We start from the raw sequence: 21592 nt of genomic DNA, 5'->3' as shown, positions 1-21592 counted from the left end.
AAGGAACTCAGGGAACCCCAAGGAGATCCCACAGGGACCTGGGGGGTTGGTGGGAATTCCAGGGTGCTGCTCAACCCCTGGCGCAGGGCTGGGACAGTTCAGACTCTTCAGAGGAGAAAAGCAACAGGAAAAGCGTCCAGGAGGCAGCCAGGGCCACCAGATCCCAGGGGAACATCCTGAGATCCCACAGGAGCATCCAGCAGATCCCACGGGAACCTCCAGAAGATCCCACGGGAAGCATCCACCAAATTCCATGGAAAGCTCCAGAAGATCTCACAGGAACAACCAACAGATCCCATGGGAACCTCCCCTCCACCAAGTTCCATGGAAAGCTCCAGAAGATCTCACAGGAACACCTACCAGATCCTACAGGAACCTCCACCAAATTCCATGGAAAGCTCCAGAAGATCTCACAGGAACAACCAACAGATCCCAGGGGAACCTCCACAAAATTCCATGGAAAGCTCCAGAAGATCTCACAGGAACATCCAATAGATCCCAGGGGAAGCATCCAGCAGATCTCAGAGGAGCCTCCAACAGATCCCATGGGAACACCCACCAGATCACACACGAACATCCAGATGATCTCATGGGAACATCCCGAAGATCCCAGGGGAAGCATCCACCAAATTCCATGGAAAGCTCCAGAAGATCTCACAGGAACACCTACCAGATCCTACAGGAACCTCCAGCAGATCCCACAGAAACATTCAGCAGATCCCATGGGAATCCACCAAATTCCACGTAAACATCCAGAATATCCCACAGGAGCATCCAAAAGATCTCACGGGAGCATCCCGAAGATCCCATGGGAAGCATCCACCAAATCCCACGGGAACCTCCAGCAGATCCCACAGGAACCTCCAGCAGATCCCATGGGAACCTCCAGCAAATTCCATGGAAAGCTCCAGAAGATCTCACAGGAACATCTACCAGATCCCACAGGAACAACCAACAGATCCCACAGGAACCTCCAGCAGATCCCATGGGAATCCACCAAATTGAATGGAAACATCCAGAATATCCCACGGGAACACCCAGCAGATCCCATGGGAAGCGTCCACCAAATCCCAGGGGAACATCCAGAAGAACCCATGACAACACCCAGCAGATCCCACGGGAACACCCAGCAGGTCCTGTGAGAACGTCCAGGAGATCCCACAAGAACCTCCAGCAGATCCCACAGGAACCCCCAGCAGATCCCACAGGAAGCTCCAGCAGATCCCACAGGAACCCCCAGCAGATCCCACAGGAACCCCCAGCTCCAGGAGCCGCTCTCTCTCCCCACAATTAACGAGACACAGTTAATTACTGACCAGCACAGCCACCGCCTGTGCCAGCTGTGCCAGCTGTGCCAGGGGCTGCACGGGGGGGGGCACAGCCTGGGCGGGGGTGGGGACACGCAGGTGCCACCCTGGGTCACTGTCACAGCACAGTCCGGGGGGGACACGCAGGTGCCACCCTGTCACTGCCGGGTCACTGGGGGCACAATGGTGGCACAGTCCGGGGGGGACACGCAGGTGCCACCCTGTCACCTCCTGGGTCACACAGGGCACCATGGCATCACAGTCTGGTGGGGGTGGGACACGCAGGTGCCACCCTGTCGCCCCCCGGGGCACTCAGGGCACTGTGGCAGTACCAGTTGGGGTGGGGGAACTGGCAGGTGCCACCCTGCCTGGGTCACTGTCACAGCACAGTCTGGGGGGGACACGCAGGTGCCACCCTGTCACCCCTCTGCTCGTGCAGGGCACCACGGCAGCACAGTCCGGGGGGCACACGCAGGTGTCACCTGTCACTGCCCGGTCACTCAGGGCACCATGGCAGTGCCACCTGGAGGGGATGACACACGGGCGCCACCCTGTCACCTCTGAGTCACTGTGGCAGTGCCAGCTGGGGGGAGGACGGACAGGTGCCACCCTGTCACCCTCCGGTCACGCGGGGCTGTCCCTCGGGGGCTGGCACGGCTCCAGGGCCAGCAGGACCATGCTGTGTGCCAGCAGAGAGGCCTCCGAGGCTGCGGGGGCACAGGGGCACCGTGAGGGACTGGCATGGGGGCACTGGGGGGGGGGGCATGGGATGGGGTGGGACTGGCACTGAGGGGGCTGGGGACACTGGGACTGGCACTGGGGGTACTGGGGGGGGCTGGGACTGGCTGGGGAGTGGCACTGGGGGACACTGGGAGAGACTGGCACGGGCACTGGGGGGACTGGGATGGGCATGGATGGGGCTCTGGGTGGACTGGGCAGCACTGGGGGGCACTGGGAGAGCTGGGACTGGGAGGGGAGTGGCACTGGGGGCACTGGGGGCACTGGGAAGGCTGGGATTGGGGTGAGAGTGGCACTGGGGGCACTGGGGGTGCTGTGATGGGCACTGGGGGGTTCCGGGTGGACTGGGCAGCACTGGGGGGCACTGGGCAGACTGGGAGAGCTGGGACTGGGGTGGGAGTGGCACTGGGGGCACTATGAGGGACTGGCATGGGCACTGGGGGCACTGGGACTGGCAGGGGAGTGGCACTGGGAGAGCTGGGACTGGCACTGGGGGGCACTGGGAGGGCTGGAGTGGGCATGGAATGGGCCCTGGGTGGACTGGGAGCACTGGGATGGGCACGGAGGGGATTCTGGGTGGACTGGGCAGAACTGGTGGGCACTGGGGAGCATTGGGATGGGCACTGGGATGGGCACAGGGGCACTGGGATGGGCAGTGGGGTGGGCATGCAGGGCACAGGGGTGGACACGGGCACAGACTCTGCACAGGTGACAGGGCTGAGCCCCGATGGTGACAATGCCACCCCCGCCGTGCCACCCCCGTGCCCAGGGAAGGTTTTGGGTACCTTGGAGCTGGCAGGAGAGCCTGAGCCACTGCTCCAGCCACGCCTGGCACTGCGCCCGGCCCAGGTGAGTGGAGTTCAGCCCACGCAGGTAACAGGCCTGGGGACACACGGACCGTCAGGATGGACAGACGGACATGGTCAGGGACGGACACACGGACATGGTCAGGGATGGACACACGGACATGGTCAGGATGGACACACGGACATGGTCAGGGACAGACACAAGGACACGGTCAGGGATGGACACACACACATGGTCAGGGATGGACACACGGACACCGTCAGGATGGACACAGGGACACGTTCAGGATGGACACACGGACATGGTCAAGGATGGACACACGAACACATCAGGGATGGACACACGAACACCGTCAGGACGAACACATGGACACGGTCAGGATGGACACACAGACATGGTCAGGGATGGACAGACGGACACGGTCAGGGACGGACAGACGGACACCGTCAGGACGGACACAAGGACATGGTCAGGGATGGACACATGGACATGGTGAGGGACGGACACACGGACACTCAGGAAGAACACATGGACACGTTCAGGATGGACACACAGACATGGTCAGGGATGGACACACGGACACATCAGGGACGGACACACGGACACTGTCAGGGATGGACACACGGACATGGTCAGGGATGGACACACGAACACATCAGGGATGGACACACGAACACCGTCAGGACGAACACATGGACACGGTCAGGATGGACACACAGACATGGTCAGGGATGGACAGACGGACACGGTCAGGGACGGACAGACGGACACCGTCAGGACGGACACAAGGACATGGTCAGGGATGGACACATGGACATGGTGAGGGACGGACACACGGACACTCAGGAAGAACACATGGACACGTTCAGGATGGACACACAGACATGGTCAGGGATGGACACACGGACACATCAGGGACGGACACACGGACACTGTCAGGGATGGACACACGGACATGGTCAGGGATGGACACACGGACACAGGGACGGACATACAGACACCGTCAGGACGGACATATGGACACGGTCAGAGACGGACACACAGACACCCAGCACCCACCAGGACCCCCTCAAGGACAGGGAGATGTGGAAAAAACCCTGCAGGTGCCACCCGAGGTGCCCCAACGCCCTGCAGGTGCCCCCAGGTACCCCATGAGGTGCCCCCAGGCTGGCACAGCTGTGCTCACCGCCCGCAGCTCCTCCTCAGACAGCTGCCCCAGCCCCAGGTGCCCCATGAGGTGCCCCATGAGGTGCCCCACGAGGTGCCCCAGACTGGCAGAGCCGTGCTCACCGCCCACAGCTCCTCCTCGGACAGCTGCCCCAGCCCCAGGTGCCCCATGAGGTGCCCCCCCAGGTGCCCCCAGGCTGGCACAGCCGTGCTCACCACCCGCAGCTCCTCCTCGGACAGCTGCCCCAGCCCCAGGTGCCCCATGAGGTGCCCCACGAGGTGCCCCCAGGTGGCACAGCCGTGCTCACCACCCGCAGCTCCTCCTCGGACAGCCGCCCCAGCCCCAGGTGCCCCCCCAGGTGCCCCCACGTGGCACAGGTGCCCCATGAGGTGCCCCATGAGGTGCCCCAGGCTGGCACAGCCGTGCTCACCGCCCGCAGCTCCTCCTCGGACAGCCGCCCCAGCCCCAGGTGCCCCATGAGGTGCCCCACGAGGTGCCCCCAGGTGGCACAGCCGTGCTCACCGCCCGCAGCTCCTCCTCGGACAGCTGCCCCAGCCCCAGGTGCAGCAGGGCGCGGTCCAGCTGCCGGATCTCCAGGACGTGGCTGCGCAGGCGGCGCCGCAGGACGAAGGCCGGCAGGTGAGGGGTCAGGAACAGCACCTGGCTCAGGGCTCTCTGCGGGACAAGGGGGGACCTGGCGGTGGCTGCAGCTCCCCTCGCCCACCTTCCCGCCCAGCAAGGTGTCCAGCCCCGGGCAGAGGAGTGGATTGGGAATAAAATCAATGTCCGAGGTGTCCTGCCCCGGGCGGAGGAGTGGATTGGGAATAAAATCAATGTCCAAGGTGTCCTGCCCCGGGCGGAGGAGTGGATTGGGAATAAAATCAATGTCCAAGGTGTCCAGCCCCGGGCGGAGGAGTGGATTGGGAATAAAATCAATGTCCGAGGTCTCTGCCCCCCTCCCTTGAAATGATGGACAGAAGCACAGGGATTGTTTTCGATACAGCAAGCTCAGATCTGGAATTTTAGAAACTTGAGTGGTGGCTCATCCCTCCTGCAGGGCCAGCTGTGGTTCTGCTGAAGCACCACCAGAACTGCCCAGAACATTCTGGAAATGCAGGGGAGGAGAAAGCTGCTCCTCTGGGAATGCAGGGGGAAAAGGCTGCTGGGATGTCCCAAACCTCAGATTGTATCCAGGTAGGAATGTTTGAAATCTCAGATTGTACCCAGGCAGGAATGTTTGAAATCTCAGATTGTACCCAGGCAGGAATGTTTGAAATCTCAGATTGTACCCAGGTAGGAATGTTTGAAATCTCAGATTGTATCCAGGCAGGAATGTTTGAAATCTCAGATTGTATCCAGGTAGGAATGTTTGAAATCTCAGATTATATCCAGGCAGGAATGTTTGAAATCTCAGATTGTACCCAGGTAGGAATGTTTGAAATCTCAGATTGTATCCAGGCAGGAATGTTTGAAATCTCAGATTGTATCCAGGTAGGAATGTTTGAAATCTCAGATTGTATCCAGGCAGGAATGTTTGAAATCTCAGATTATATCCATGGAGGAATGTTTGAAATCTCAGATTGTATCCAGGCAGGAATGTTTGGCTCCTCCCCCTGGGCAGAGCATCTCCTAATGAGATGATGGAATTTTATCAGCCATGCGGGGGACACTGGCCATGAACAGAAGGCAATTACTAATTAATGGCTCATGAAGAGAAAATAATTAATATTTAATGGCCCATGAACAGAAGATATTATCTGTCAGAGGTGGGGCAGTTATCTTCTGTTCATTAGGCAGTTTTCTTTATCTCTTCCACAACCAATCCTTCCTCCAGGAGATGTCTCCTATTATTGGGCTGTTAATTAATAACTATCTTCTGTTCATGGACCATTAATTATTAATTATCTTCTGCTCATGGGCCAGTGAGTGTCCCTGCATGGCTGATAAAATTCCATCATCCCACTGGGAGATGTGAGCCCAGGGAGGAGCCAAACATTCCTGCCTGGATAGAATCTGAGATTTCAAACATTCCTACCTGGATACAATCTGAGATTTCAAACATTCCTACCTGGATAGAACCTGAGATTTTGGGACACCATTTAGAGTTCATTTTTTGACGATTTTAGCTCATCTCGGGTTCATTTTGTGACCCTTTTGGGTACATTTTGTGACCATTTTGGTTTATCTCAGGTTCATTTTGTGACCATTTGGGCTCATCTTGGGTTAATTTTTGATTATTTTATCTCATCTTGGGTTCAATTTGTGACCATTTTGGTTTATTTGGGTTCATTTCTTGACCATTTTGGCTCATCTTGGGTCCATTCTGTGACCCTATTGGGTCCATTTTGTGACCATTTTGGGTCTATCTCAGGTTCATTTTTTGACCATTTTAGCTCATCTCAGGTTCATTTTGTGACCATTTTGGTTCATCTTGTGACCATTTTGGTTCATTTCAGGTTCATTTTTTGACCATTTTGGGTTCATTTTGTGACCATTTTGGGTCACAAAATGGGTTCATCTCGAGTTCATTTTTTGACCATTTTGGTTCATCTCGGGTTAATTTTTTGACCATTTTTTGACCGTGCTGTTCTATGGTTAGATGGAAGCTTCTGGAAGCTGACTGACCACCTGAAGCCCACTCAGATGTTCCCCCTGAATTCCCATTCAGCCACTTCCACCTGCCCACCTGGCCCCAAACCATCCCAGAACACCTCCATGGATGGGGAAATCCCTCCCAGTTCCTCCCCACCTCCACAGGGAGGAATTCCATCCCCAAATCCCCCTCTGGATTCATTCCCAGCAGCTCCACATCCTCCTAACGCTGGTGGTACCCCCCCAGTGCAGGTGGGGTCTCACCTGAGCCCCCCTCACCTGCAGCCACAGTGCCCAGGACCCCAAAGACCCCCAGAGATGGGGATCCCAAATGAGGAATGGGGATCCCAAACCAGGAATGGGGATCCCAACCCAGGGATGGGGATCCCAACCCAGGGATGGGGATCCCAACCCAGAGATGGGGATCCCAACCCAGAGATGGGGATCTCAACCCAGAGATGGGGATCCCAAACGAGGAATGGGGATCCCAACCCAGGGATGGGGATCCCAACCCAGGGATGGGGATCCCAAACGAGGAATGGGGATCCCAACCCAGAGATGGGAATCCCAACCCAGGAATGGGGATCCCAACCCAGGAATGGGGATCCCAACCAGGGATGGGGATCCCAACCCAGAGATGGGAATCCCAACCCAGGAATGGGGATCCCAACCCAGGAATGGGGATCTGGGGATCCCAAACGAGGAATGGGGATCCCAAACCAGAGATGGGGATCCCAAACCAGGAATGGGGATCCCAACCCAGGGATGGGGATCCCAACCCAGAGATGGGAATCCCAACCAGGGATAGGGATCCCAACCTAGGGATGGGGATCCCAACCCAGGAATGGGGATCCCAACCAGGGATGGGGATCCCAACCAGGAATGGGGATCCCAAACCAGGGATGGGGATCCCAACCCAGGGATGGGGATCCCAAACCAGAGATGGGGATCCCAAACCAGGGATGGGGATCCCAACCAGGAATGGGGATCCCAAACGAGGAATGGGGATCCCAAACCAGAGATGGGGATCCCAAACCAGGAATGGGGATCCCAACCCAGAGATGGGGATCCCAAACCAGGAATGGGGATCCCAACCCAGAGATGGGGATCCCAACCCAGGAATGGGGATCCCAACCAGGAATGGGGATCCCAAACCAGGAATGGGGATCCCAAACCAGGAATGGGGATCCCAACCAGGAATGGGGATCCCAAACCAGGAATGGGGATCCCAAACCAGGAATGGGGATCCCAACCAGGAATGGGGATCTCAACCCAGAGATGGGGATCCCCCCCTGCCCAGCCCAGGCCACCTCTGCAGCTTTCCCTGGGCTGTTTTTGGGGCACAGCTGGGCAGGTGAACCCCTGAACTCACCACGTGATCCACCTGGAGCCTGTTGAGGACCAGCAGAGAGCCCGAGAACAAACTCCTCACAGCCAGGAGCTGCGCCAGGTGGGGCCGGGCACCTCCCTGCACCTGGAAGAGCCCCAGGAGAGCACAGGTGACACCTCAGACACGTCAAGGACTCAGGTTTGAGGCGTTTTTCACATTTTGTGTGGCTTTAGTGGGTGTGGGTTTCATATTATGGGATGGGGAGCTCTGTTCACAGTAGGGAGACAAAACAATTCCTGCTCTAGCTGGGGACCAAGGAGAAATAATCCAAATTTCAGGCCCAAGAGCATAAATAATGGGGAATTGAGGAGAGAAGAACAAGAAGGATGGGAATTCATAACCTAAAGCTGCAATAGGCTAATGGAGCAGAACTTATAAAAGTGAGAGACCCCATGAGCGGGCGTGCACTTTGTGACCATTTTAGTTCATTTTGGGTTCATTTTGTGACCATTTTGGTTCACCTTGGGATCATTTTAGATTCATTTTGTGCCATTTGGGTTCATCTTGGGTTCATTTTGTGCCATTTGGGTTCACCTTGGGTTCATTTTGTGACCATTTTGGTTCATCTCAGGTTCATTTTTTGACCATCTTGGGTTCATTTTGGTTCATCTTGGGTTTGTTTTGTGAACCTTTGGGTTCATTTTGTGACCATTTTGGGTTCATCTCGGGTTCATTTTTTGACCATTTTGGGTTCACCTTGGGTTCATTTTGTGACCATTTTGGGTTCATTTTGGTTCATCTTGGGATCATTTTGTGAACCTTTGGGTTCATTTTTTGACTATTTTGGGCTCATCATGGTTCAGTTTTTTACCATATTGGGTTCATTTTGTGACCATTTTGGTTCATCTTGGGTTCATTTTGTGACCATTTTGGTTCATCTTGGGTGTAATTAACCCTGCCAGTAGTTTTCCTTTTGTGACCTTTTTGGGCTCATTTTTTGACCATTTTGGGTTCATCTTGTGACCATTTTGATTAATCTCGTGACAATTTTGGGTTCATCTTGGGTGTAACTAACTCTATCAGTAGTTTTTCTTTTGTGACTATTTTGGGTTTCATCTTGGGTTCATTTTATGACTATTTTGGGTTCATCTTGGGTGTAACTAACTCTGTCAGCGGTTTTTCTTTTGTGACCATTTTGGCTTCATTTTGTGAACATTGGGTTCATCTTGGGCTCATTTTGCAATCATTTTGGATTCATTTTGTGACCATTTTGGTTCATCTCAGGTTCATTTTTTGACCATATTGGCATAATTTTGTATTCATTTTGTGACCATTTTGGGATCACCTTGGGTTCATTTTGTGACCATTTTGGGTTCATCTTGTGACCATTTTGGGTTCACCTTGGGTTCATTTTGTGACCATTTTGGGTTCATCTTGGGTTTAACTAACGCTGTCAGTGGTTTTTCTTTTGTGACCATTTTGGGTTCATCTTGGGTTCATTTTGTGACCATTTTGGGTTCATTTTGGTTCATCTTGGGATCGTTTTGTGAACCGTTGGGTTAATTTTTTGACCATTTTGGGCTCATCATGGTTCACTTTTTTACCATATTGGGTTCATCTTGTGACCATTTTGTATTCATCTTGTGACCATTTTGTATTCATCTTGTGACCATTTTGGGTTCACCTTGGGTACATTTTGTGACCATTTTGGGTTCATCTTGGGTGTAACTAACTCCATCAGTGGTTTTTCTTTTGTGACCATTTTGGGTTCACCTTGGGCGTAACTAACTCTGTCGGTGGTTTTTCTTTTCTATTATCGCGCACATTTTGATTTTTTTTTCCCCTTTCCTAATAAATCCCATTTCTGACTCGCAGTCTCCCACTGATTTTCCTTTCAAACCAGAAGCCAGTGTGGCAGTGGTGGGGCACAGACCTGCTCACAGAGCTGCAGCAGGAGCTGCTGGGGCCGTGCCTCGGGCAGGGAGCGCGCTGCCTGCGCCAGCGCCCGCAGCACGGCCGCGTGCAAGGCCCTGCGGCGGCGGTCGTACGCGTCCAGGAACTCCAGCCGCTGCCTGGGCGTCCAGAAGTGCCTGATCAGGAGCTGCCGGGGGAAGAAATACCTGGGGAGAGGCAGGAGAGGGGGTTCAGGGAGGGAAGAGCAGAGCAGGGGGTTCCAGGGGGCTCCAGGAGGTTCCCTGATTCCTTTTTGGAGGTATTTGAATATTCACTGCCCTCCCTGAATCTGTATTAATCCAGGAGAAGTTTCCCTCATGAAATGAGGCTGGATGTGGGCTGGGAGTGCCACAGGAATTAGTGTCCTTCATTTTCTTGGAGTTTTTAGACTCTACTGAACCTCCTCCTCAGGCATCCAGAAGTGCCTGACCAGGAGCTGCCGGGGGAAGAAATACCTGGGGAGAGGCAGGAGAGGGGGTTCAGGGAGGGAAGGGCAGAGCAGGGGGCTCCAGGGGGCTCCAGGGGGCTCCAGGGGGTTCAAGGGGGGCTCCCTCTTTCTTTTCTGGAGATATTTCTGCTCTCTCTGAATCTGCATTAATCCTGGAGAAGTTTTTTCTCATGAAATGAGGTTGGATGTGAGCTGGGAGTGGCACTGAGTGGAGCTGCCACAGGAGTTAGAGTGAAATTATTTCCTTGGAGTTTTCAGACTCTCCTGAATCTCCTCCTCAGGCATCCAGGAACTCCAGCCGCTGCCTGGGCATCCAGAAGTGCCTGACCAGGAGCTGCCGGGGGAAGAAATACCTGGGGAGAGGCAGGAGAGGGAGTTCAGGGAGGGAAGGGCAGAGCAGGGGGTTCCAGGGGGGCTCCCTGTTTCTACTTTGAAGATATTGGAATATTCAGTGCCCTCCCTGAACCCGCAGGAGAAGTTTCCCTCATGAAACGAGGCTGGGTGTGGGCTGGGAGTAGCAGTGAGTGGAGCTGCCACAGGAATTAGAGTGAAATTATTTCCTTGGAGTTCTTAGACTCTCCTAAATCTCCTTCTCAGGCATCCAGGAACACCAGCCGCGTCCAGAACTTCTGAACTTCCTGGGTGTCCAGAAGTGCCTGATCAGGAGCTGCTGAGGGAAGAAATACCTGGGGAGAGGCAGGAGAGGGGATTCAGGGAGGGAAAAGGCAGAGTAGGAGGTTCCAGGGGGCTCCAGGGGGCTCCAGGGGGTCCCTGTTTCTTTTCTGGAGATATTTGTGCTCTCTCTGAATCTGCATTAATCCAGGAGAAGTTTCCCTCATGAAATGAGGCTGGGTGTGGGCTGGCAGTAGCAGTGAGTGGAGCTGCCACAGGAATTAGAGTGAAATTATTTCCTTGGAGTTCTTAGACTCTCCTAAATCTCCTTCTCAGGCATCCAGGAACTTCACCTGGGCATTCAGAAGTGCCTGATCAGGAGCTACTGTGGAAAGAAATATCTGGAAAAAGGCAGGAGAAGAGATTCAGTGAGGGAAAGGCAGAGCAGGGGGTTCCAGGAGTTTCCGTTTCTTTTTCAGATGTATTTGAATATTCACTGCCCACCCTGAATCTGCGTTGATCCAGGAGAAGTTTCCCTCATGAAATGAGGTTGGATGTGGGCTGGGAGTGGCACTGAGTGGAGCTGCCACAGGAGTTGGAGTGAAATTATTTCCTTGGAGTTCTCAGACCCTCCTGAATCCAGCACTCAGCTCCCAGAGCTGGCACTGCCAACCCAGCACTCAGAGCTGGCATTGCCAACCCAGCACTCAGAGCTGGCACTGCCAACCCAGCACTCAGAGCTGGCATTGCCAACACAGCACTCAGAACTGGCACTGCCAACACAGCACTCAGAGCTGGCATTGCCAACCCAGCACTCAGAGCTGGCATTGCCAACCCAGCACTCAGAACTGGCACTGCCAACCCAGCACTCAGAGCTGGCATTGCCAACCCAGCACTCAGAACTGGCACTGCCAACCCAGCACTCAGAACTGGCATTGCCAATCCAGCACTCAGAACTGGCACTGCCAACCCAGCACTCAGAGCTGGCATTTCCAACCCAGCACTCAGAACTGGCACTGCCAACCCAGCACTCAGAGCTGGCACTGCCAACCCAGCACTCAGAGCTGGCATTGCCAACCCAGCACTCAGAACTGGCACTGCCAACCCAGCACTCAGAGCTGGCATTGCCAACACAGCACTCAGAGCTGGCACTGCAACCCAGCACTCAGAGCTGGCACTGCCAATCCAGCACTCAGAGCTGGCACTGCCAACACAGCACTCAGAACTGGCATTGCCAACCCAGCACTCAGAACTGGCACTGCCAACCCAGCACTCAGAACTGGCACTGCCAACCCAGCACTCAGAGCTGGCATTTCCAACCCAGCACTCAGAACTGGCACTGCCAACCCAGCACTCAGAGCTGGCACTGCCAATCCAGCACTCAGAGCTGGCACTGCCAACACAGCACTCAGAACTGGCATTGCCAACACAGCACTCAGAGCTGGCACTGCCAATCCAGCACTCAGAACTGGCATTGCCAATCCAGCACTCAGAACTGGCACTGCCAACCCAGCACTCAGAGCTGGCATTGCCAATTCAGCACTCAGAGCTGGCACTGCAACCCAGCACTCAGAGCTGGCACTGCCAATCCAGCACTCAGAGCTGGCACTGCCAACACAGCACTCAGAACTGGCACTGCCAACCCAGCACTCAGAGCTGGCACTGCCAACCCAGCACTCAGAACTGGCACTGCCAATCCAGCACTCAGAGCTGGCACTGCCAATCCAGCACTCAGAGCTGGCATTGCCAACCCAGCACTCAGAACTGGCATTGCCAACCCAGCACTCAGAGCTGGCACTGCCAATTCAGCACTCAGAGCTGGCACTGCCAATCCAGCACTCAGAGCTGGCATTGCCAACCCAGCACTCAGAGCTGGCATTGCCAATCCAGCACTCAGAACTGGCACTGCAACCCAGCACTCAGAGCTGGCATTGCCAATCCAGCACTCAGAGCTGGCACTGCCAACCCAGCACTCAGAGCTGGCACTGCCAACCCAGCACTCAGCTCATCAAGGCCATTGGAACATAATTTGTGCTGAATTATGAAAGAAGAGCCTGAGAAACTGAATACAATTCTGCAAGAACTGGATAACAGAAATATTAAAATATTAAGATATTAAAATATAAAGAATATAAATTTTGATAAATTTAGAAAGAAGATGTTGAGAAACTGAATACCAAGTCTGGGAAGAACTGGATAACAGAAATATTAAAATATTAAGATATAAAGAATATAAATTTTGATAAATTAAGAAAGAAGATGTTGAGAAACTGAATACCAAGTCTGCAAGAACTGGATAACAGAAATATTAAAATATTAAGATATTAAAATATTAAGAATATAAATTTTGACAAATTAAGAGAGAAGATGTTGAGAAACTGAATACCAAGTCTGGAAGAACTGGATAACAGAGATATTAAAATATCAAGATATTCAAATATTAAGAACATTGATTTTGATAAATTAAGAAATCAGAGGCTGAGCCAATGAACACCAGGACCACAAGAAGTGGAAAACAGAGCTGTGAAACACCTGCACTGTAACCAATCCCTTCAACCTGAGAAATGCAGGCAGAAAATGAGGGGAAAAGACAAATCCATGGTGTGCACCGTGTTTGTGAACCCGTAAAAATGTGTGTGATGTGAACAATAAATGGTTTCTGCTTGATCATTAGTTAGTTGTTCAGGAGTCCTGCACTTCCCAAAATATTTGTTCTTACAGGGAGAGATTCCTGCCTTTAAAAACCCCCAACTGCACCAAATTTGGAGCTCGGGGGCACCCTGGTGCCAACAACAGGACAATTCTTGCCTTTAAAAAACCCCCAACTGCAGGGAATTGGGGACTCAGGGGGCACAAGAAGCACCCCAGTACTTGAACCAGGACAATTCCTGCCCTAAAACCCCAAACTGGAGGGAATTTGGGGCTCAGGAAGAGCTGGGTACTCACATCAGGACAATTTTTTTTGCCCCTAAAAGCCCCAATTTGCACAAAATTTGGGGCTCAGGAAGAGCTGGGTACTCACATCAGGACAATTCCTGCTCCTAAAAACCCCATTTGGAAGGAATTTGGGGCTCAGGAAGAGCTGGGTACTCACATCAGGACAATTCCTGCCCTAAAACCCCAAACTGGAGAGATTTGGGGCTCAAGGGAGGCTGGGTACTCACACCAGGACAATTCCTACCCCTAAAACTCCATTGGAAGGAATTTGGGGCTCAGGAAGAGCTGGGTACTCACATCAGGACAATTTTTTTTGCCTTTAAAAAACCCCAATTTGCACAAAATTTGGGGCTCAGGAAGAGCTGGGTACTCACATCAGGACAATTTTTGTGCCCCTAAAACCCAATTTGCACAAAATTTGGGGCTCAGGAAGAGCTGGGTACTCACACCAGGACAATTCCTGCCCCTAAAACCCCAAACTGGAGGAATTTGGAAGCCCAAGGATGAGGGCATTCCAGTGCTCAGATCAGGGACAATTCTACCCCCTAAAACCCCATTTGGAAGGAATTTGGGGCTCAGGAAGAGCTGGGTACTCACATCAGGACAATTTTTGTGCCCCTAAAACGCCAATTTGCACAAAATTTGGGGCTCCAGGAAGAGCTGGGTAACTCACATCAGGACATTCCTGCCCCTAAAACCCCAAACTGGAGAGAATTTGGGCCTCAAGGGAGGCTGGGGTACTCACATCAGGACAATTCCTGCCCCTAAAACCCCATTTGGAAGGAATTTGGGGCTCAGGAAGAGCTGGATACTCACACAGGACAATTTTTTTTGCCTTTAAAAAACCCCAATTTGCACAAAATTTGGGGCTCAGGGGAGGGCTGGATACTCACATCAGGACATTTTTTTTTGCGCCTAAAAACCCCAATTTGCACAAAATTTGGGGGCTCAGGAAGAGCTGGGTACTCACACCAGGGACAATTTCCTGCCCCTAAAAACCCCAAACTGCAGGGAATTTGGGGTTTGTTCTTACAGGGACAGATTCCTGCCCCTAGAAACTCCCACTGGAGGGAATTTAGGACTCAGGACGCCCTAAATCTCACACCAGGACAATATTTTGCCCCTAAAAACCCAAATTTCAGGGAATTTGTGGCTCAGGGGTGTTGGGTACTCACATGAGCAGCAGCACCAGGAAGTTGGCGAAGGGGGGGGATGGCGATGATCCCGATGGGAATGGCCTTGAGCACGTCCCTGCGGAACTGCCCCGGGGACAGGGGGGCAGCGTCAGCACCCGCCTCCAAAAAACCCCCAAAAAACCCAAAATTCCCCAAATTCCCCCCTCCCCCGGGCTGCTGCAGCTGCCAGGGCCTGGGGTTGGCAGGGAAAGGGCGCCCAGAGGGCGGAAGAGATGGGGGCAAAAAAGGGGGGGGGAAAGGGGGGAAAAGGGGGGGAAGGGGGAAAAAGGGGGGAAAAAGGGGGGGGAAAGGGGGGGGAAAAAGGGGGGGAAAGGGGGGGGAAAAAGGGGGGCAGGAATGGGGCAGGGATGGGGCAGGGACGGGGCAGGAATGGGGCAGAGATGGGGCAGGGACGGGGCAGGAATGGGGCAGAGATGGGGCAGGGAGTGGGGCAGGGATGGGGCAGGGACGGGGGGCAGGGACGGGGCAGGGATGGGGCAGGGACGGGGGCAGGGATGGGCAGGATGGGGCAGGGATGGGGCAGGGATGGGGCAGGGATGGGGCAGGAAATGGTGCAGGGACGGGGCAGGGATGGGGCAGGAATGGGGCAGGGATGGGGCAGGGACGGGGCAGGGACGGGGCAGGGGGGAGATGAAGCAGAGAGGAGGCTGAAGGGAGGCACAGATGATGCAGGGCTGAGGCTGAGGGGAGATGAGAGATGAGGCAGAGATGGGCTGAGGAGAAGCAAGGGGAGATAAGGCTGAGGTGAGGCACAGGTGAGGCACAGGTGACACAGAGATGGGGCACAGGTGATGAGGCACAGGTGACAAGAGATGAGGCACAGGTGACACAGAGGTGAGGCACAGGTGACACAGAGGTGAGGCACAGGTGATGAGGCACAGGTGACACAGAGATGAGGCACAGGTGACACAGAGATGAGGCACAGGTGATGAGGCACAGGTGACACAGAGATGAGGCACAGGTGACACAGCGGTGAGGCACAGGTGATGAGGCACAGGTGACACAGAGATGGGGCACAGGTGACACAGAGATGGGGCACAGGTGACACAGCGGTGAGGCACAGGTGATGGGGCACAGGTGACACAGAGATGGGGCACAGGTGACACAGCGGTGAGGCACAGTGTGATGAGGCACAGGTGACACAGAGATGGGGCACAGGTGACACAGCGGTGAGGCACAGGTGACACAGGGGTCCCCCGCTGACCTGGCGCAGGCGCCAGGCGCTCCATGTCCCGGGTACGGGAGCTGCTGAGGGCTCAGCTGCTGCTGGGCCATCCTGGCGCGGATCCTCCTGACCTCCTGCACCTCCAGGAACAGGGCCTGCACCCCTGCAGCACCAGGGCTGCCTCAGGGGCACGGCCAGCCTGGCACGGCTGATGCCTCCAAACGTGCCCTTCTCCTGACAGCCGGGGCCTCTTTTGGCACCCAGATGTTTGGGCTCCCCTTTTTCAGCACCCACATCTCGAGACATCCACATCTGGGACACCCCACCCTCTTCCAAACCCCCTTTTTGGGACCCAGAAATTCACAGTCCCCCCATCAGCCCCCCTTTTCCTTGGGGCACCCCTTTTTAGAACACCCCACCTCCTTTTCAGACCCCCACATTTTTGGGACCCCCCCATTTGGGACCCAGATGTTTGGACCCCCCTTTTTCAGCACCCACCTCTTGGGACACCCATTTTTTAGAACACCCCACCCTCTTCCAGAGCCCCTTTTTTTGGGACCCTCCTTTTGGGACCCAGAAATTCACAGTCCCCCATCAGCTCCCCCTTTTTAGAACACCCCACCTCCTTTTCAGCCCCCACATTTTTGGGACCCAGATATTTGGAACCCCCCTTTTTCAGCACCCACCTCTTGGGGCACCCACTTTTAGAACACCCCACCCTCTTCCAGACCCCCTTTTTTTGGGACCCCCTTTTTGGGACCCTCCTTTTGGGACCCAGAAATTCACAGTCCCCCATCAGCTCCCCCTTTTTAGAACACCCCACCTCCTTTTCAGCCCCCCACATTTTTGGGACCCCCCCATTTTGGGACCCAGACATTCAGACTCCCTAATAAGCCCCCCTTTTTCTTGGGACACCCTTTTTTGGGACACACCACCCTCTTCCAAACCCCCTTTTGGGACCCTCCTTTTGGGACCCAGACATTTGGGACCCCCCTTTTTCAGCACCCACCTCTTGGAGACACCCATTTTTAGAACACCCCCACCCTCTTCCAGACCCCCTTTTTGGGACCCCGAAATTCACAGTCCCCCCATCAGCTCCCCCTTTTTAGAACACCCCACCTCCTTTTCAGCCCCCCACATTTTTGGGACCCCCCCATTTGGGACCCAGATGTTTGGGCTCCCCTTTTTCAGCACCCACATCTTGAGACATCCACATTTGGAACACCCCACCCTCTTTCAAACCCCCTGTTTTGGAGCCACCTCCTGGACCCCCCATTTGGGACCCAGATTTTTGGGCTCCCCAATTAACACCCACCTCCTGGGACACCCCTTTTTGGGACACCTCAGAAATAATGGGGTTTTTTCAGACTCTCTTTTTCAGGACCCACCCCCCCCGGGACCCCCATTTTGGGACCCAGACATTCAGACTCCCTAATGAGCCCCCCCTTTTTCTTGGGACACTACCCTTTTTTGGGACACACCACCCTCTTCCAAACCCCCTTTTTGGGACCCAGAAATTCACAGTCCCCCCATCAGCCCCCCTTTTTAGAACACCCCACCTCCTTTTCAGCCCCCCACATTTTTGGGACCCCCCCATTTGGGACCCAGACGTTTGGACCCCCCTTTTTCAGCACCCACCTCTTGGGACACCCATTTTAGAACACCCCCACCCTCTTCCAGACCCCCTTTTTGGGACCCAGAAATTCACAGTCCCCCCATCAAGCCCCCCTTTTTCCTTGGGGCACCCCTTTTTAGAACACCCCCACCTCCTTTTCAGCCCCCCCACATTTTTGGCACCCAGATATTTGGAACCCCCTTTTTCAGCACCCTCCCCTTGGGACACCCATTTTTAGAACACCCCACCCTCTTCCAGACCCCCTTTTTTTGGGACCCCCCTTTTTTGGACCCTCTTTTTGGGACCCCGAAATTCACAGTCCCCCCATCAGCTCCCCCTTTTTAGAACACCCCACCTCCTTTTCAGCCCCCCACATTTTTGGGACCCCCCCATTTGGGACCCAGATATTTGGACCCCCCTTTTTTTGGGACACCCATTTCTTAGAACACCCCACCTCCTTTTCAGCCCCCCACATTTTTGGGACCCAGACGTTTGGACCCCCCTTTTTCAGCACCCACCTCTTGGGGCACCCACTTTTAGAACACCCCACCCTCTTCCAGACCCCCTTTTTTTTGGGACCCATCTGTTGGGACCCCCTTTTTGGGACCCTCCTTTTGGGACCCAGAAATTCACAGTCCCCCCATCAGCCCCCCTTTTTCTCGGGGCACCCCTTTTTAGAACACCCCACCTCCTTTTCAGCCCCCCACATTTCTGGGACCCCCCATTTGGGACCCAGATATTTGGGACCCCCCCTTTTTTTGGGACACCCATTTTTAGAACACCCCACCTCCTTTTCAGACCCCCACATTTTTGGGACCCCCTTTTTGGGACCCAGAAATTCACACTCCGCCATCAGTGCCCCTTTTCCTTGGGACACCCCTTTTTGGAACACCCCAAAGAAACGTGGCTTTTTCAGATTCCCTTTTTTAGACCCACACGCCGGGAGCTCCCGTTTGGGCCCCAGAAATTCCCACGGCTCCCCCTCCCTTTTTTGGGGCCCCTCTTTTTGCCGCGCCCCCCCCTTTTCGTTGCCCGGTTTGTTCCCGTTTTGTCACGGACCGTTTTTGAAGGTGCTGTGCAGGAGGAAGAAGCGGGGCCAGCTCCTCTCCAGGTACCGCTCGTACCGAGCGCTCGCCCGCCGGGCAGCGCCGGCCACGGCGGCCACGAGGGCGCGGGAGGCGGCGCGGGAGGAGAGCGAACGAACCGGGCAGCGAACCGGGGACCTGCGGGGACGGCCCCGGGTCAGCTCCGGACGCACCGGGACCGAAAGCCTCGAACGCACCGCGGAGCTGCGGGCCCGAACACACCGGGCACCGGCGGCCCCGGGTCAGCTCCGGGCACACCGGGAACCGGCGGGCACACGGCGGGCACCGGCAGCACCGAGCACACCGGGAACCGGCGCCTGCGGCTCCGCACATACTGGGGGGCACCGGTAGCCCCAGCCCCGAACCCACCGGGCAGCGGCAGCCCCGAGCACACCGGGGATCTGTGGCGGCAGCCTCGGGTCAGCACCGGACACACCGGGCAGCGGCAGCCCCGAGCACACCGGGCACCGGCAGCCCTCAGTCAGCTCCGGGCACACCGGGAACCGGCGCCTGCGGCTCCGCACATACTGGGGGGCACCGGTAGCCCCAGCCCCGAACCCACCGGGCAGCGGCAGCCCCGAGCACACGGGGCACCGGCAGCACCGAACACACCGGGCACCGGCGGCCCGGAGTCAGCTCCGGGCACACCGGGAACCGGCGGGCACACGGCGGGCACCGGCAGCACCGAGCACACCGGGAACCGGCGCCTGCGGCTCCGCACATACTGCGGGGCACCGGTAGCCCCAGCCCCGAACCCACCGGGCACCGGCAGCCCCGAGCACACCGGGGATCTGTGGCGGCAGCCTCGGGTCAGCACCGGACACACCGGGCAGCGGCAGCCCCGAGCACACGGGGCACCGGCAGCACCGGACACACCGGGGACCGGAGACCGCACCGGGGACCGCAGCCCCAGCCCCGAACCCACCGGGGAGCTGCAGCCCCGGCGCCGCGTTGGCACCGAACCCACGGGGCACCGGCAGCCCCGAGCGCACACCGGGGAGCGGCACACCCGACTCCGAACCCACGGGGCACCGGCAGCCCCGCGTCAGCTCCACACACACCGGGCACCGGCGGCCGCAGCTCCGAATCCACCGGGCACCGGCAGCCCCGCACATACCGGGCACCGGCGGTCCCGCGTCGGCTCCGGACACACCGAGGACCGGCGGCCGGAGCCCCGAACGCACCGGGGAGCTGCGTCACACACCCAACCCCGCGTCAGCCCCGCACATACCGGGCACCGGCAGCCCGGAACCCCCTCGGCACCGATGCCCGCAGCCCCGCACACACCGGGCACCGGCAGCCCCGCACACACCGGGGAGCTGCAGCCCAGCTCGGAACCCACCGGGCACCGGCACCCGCAGCCCCGCACACACCGGGCACCGGCAGCCCCGCATCAGTGCCGAATACACCGGGGAGCTGCAGCCCCGGCTCCGAACCCACCGGGCACCGGCACCGGGCACCGGCAGCCCTGAGTCAGCCCCGGCCACTTTCGGGGCTCCCGGAGAGGGTGAACGGAAGCTGGGAACGCCCCGGGGAAGGGCTGGGGTGGGATTGAGGAGCTCCGGGGGACTGAGGAGCCCGAGGTGGCTCCGGGATTCCCGTGCCGGGCTCGGCTGGGCGGTACCGGCGGTACCGGGAGAGAAAAGCAGCGCGGTAACGGGGAGGGGGTGCGGTAACGGGGGGCATCGAGGTGCGGGAGGACACGGGGCGAACCGGAGAGGACGAGGAGAGTAAAGGGGAGCGGTGTTGGGGGGGGGATCACGACAGCGCTCGGTTTCGGTCGGTGTTTAACGGGGCTGCCGCCGGTGTTTGGGGCTCCCTGAGGGCAGCGGGTCCCGGCCGCTCCCGCGGGGGTCCCCGCTCACCTGGACACGGCCGGAGCGAGCGGCGGCGGGATCCGGCCCCGGGCGGGGCTCAGGGCGGAGGGGCCGAGGCGCCAGAGCGGGCCCCGGGCCGCGGCCATGGGCAGCGCCATCTTGGACCGGCGGTCACGTGAGGTGCTGAGCGCTGATTGGCTGCCGCGCCGGAACTGCTCCTTGCTGGAGGCTCCGGGCGCGCCCCGAGCCCCCACATTTCCGTTCCGCCCAGCCCAAGCGGACCCTCCCCGGTCCAAGCGGGCCCGGCCCGGCTCGGCCCGGTTCGGCCCGGTTCGGCCCGGTTCGGCCCGGTTCGGCCCGGTTCGGCCCGGTTCGGCCCGGCTCGGCCCGGTTCGGCCCGGTTCGGCCCGGTTCGGCCCGGCTCGGCTCGGCTCGGCCCGGTTCGGCCCGGTTCGGCCCGGCTCGGCCCGGTTCGGCCCGGTTCGGCCCGGCTCGGCCCGGTTCGGCCCGGTTCGGCCCGGCTCTGTCCCAGCCGCCCGGCCCGGTGAGCCGGGAGCCTCCTCCTGCTTCCCTGGCGTTTGAACCTATGAGAAACGCCAATCAATTGTTTTTTTAGAATTTTCAAACTTTAATAGTAATAAAATGGTTCTAAAAATAGCAATAAAATTAAAGTAATAAAAATTTGGACAATTGAGATTTAGGACAATATAAGACAATAAGAACAAAGAGTTATGGACGGTGCCGGTACGTTTTTCTGGGCAAAATAAGCCCAAAAAGGCCCCACATTAACAGAGGATTAACCCTTAAAAGCAACAGCCTGTT

At 56.6% G+C, this 21592-nt stretch overlaps 1 protein-coding gene across 1 annotated transcript; it reads right to left on the bottom strand.

Moving 5' to 3' along the window:
- Positions 1–1786: 1786 nt before the first annotated feature.
- Positions 1787–20928, bottom strand: LETMD1 (LETM1 domain containing 1). The gene is given in 14 exon segments (XM_058821981.1): positions 1787–2014; positions 2831–2927; positions 4543–4695; positions 7985–8086; positions 9876–10062; positions 15068–15102; positions 15104–15151; positions 16300–16323; positions 16325–16416; positions 18928–19091; positions 19151–19287; positions 19516–19744; positions 19830–20144; positions 20819–20928. Coding segments are annotated over 14 exon segments (1776 nt in total). The 3' UTR covers positions 1787–1931.
- Positions 20929–21592: the final 664 nt, after the last annotated feature.

This window comes from Ammospiza caudacuta, chromosome 31 (genome assembly GCF_027887145.1).
Source record: "Ammospiza caudacuta isolate bAmmCau1 chromosome 31, bAmmCau1.pri, whole genome shotgun sequence".
NCBI lineage: Eukaryota > Metazoa > Chordata > Aves > Passeriformes > Passerellidae > Ammospiza > Ammospiza caudacuta.
Note: the sequence above shows the minus strand (reverse complement) of the source record. Positions and strands in the feature narration are given on the sequence as shown.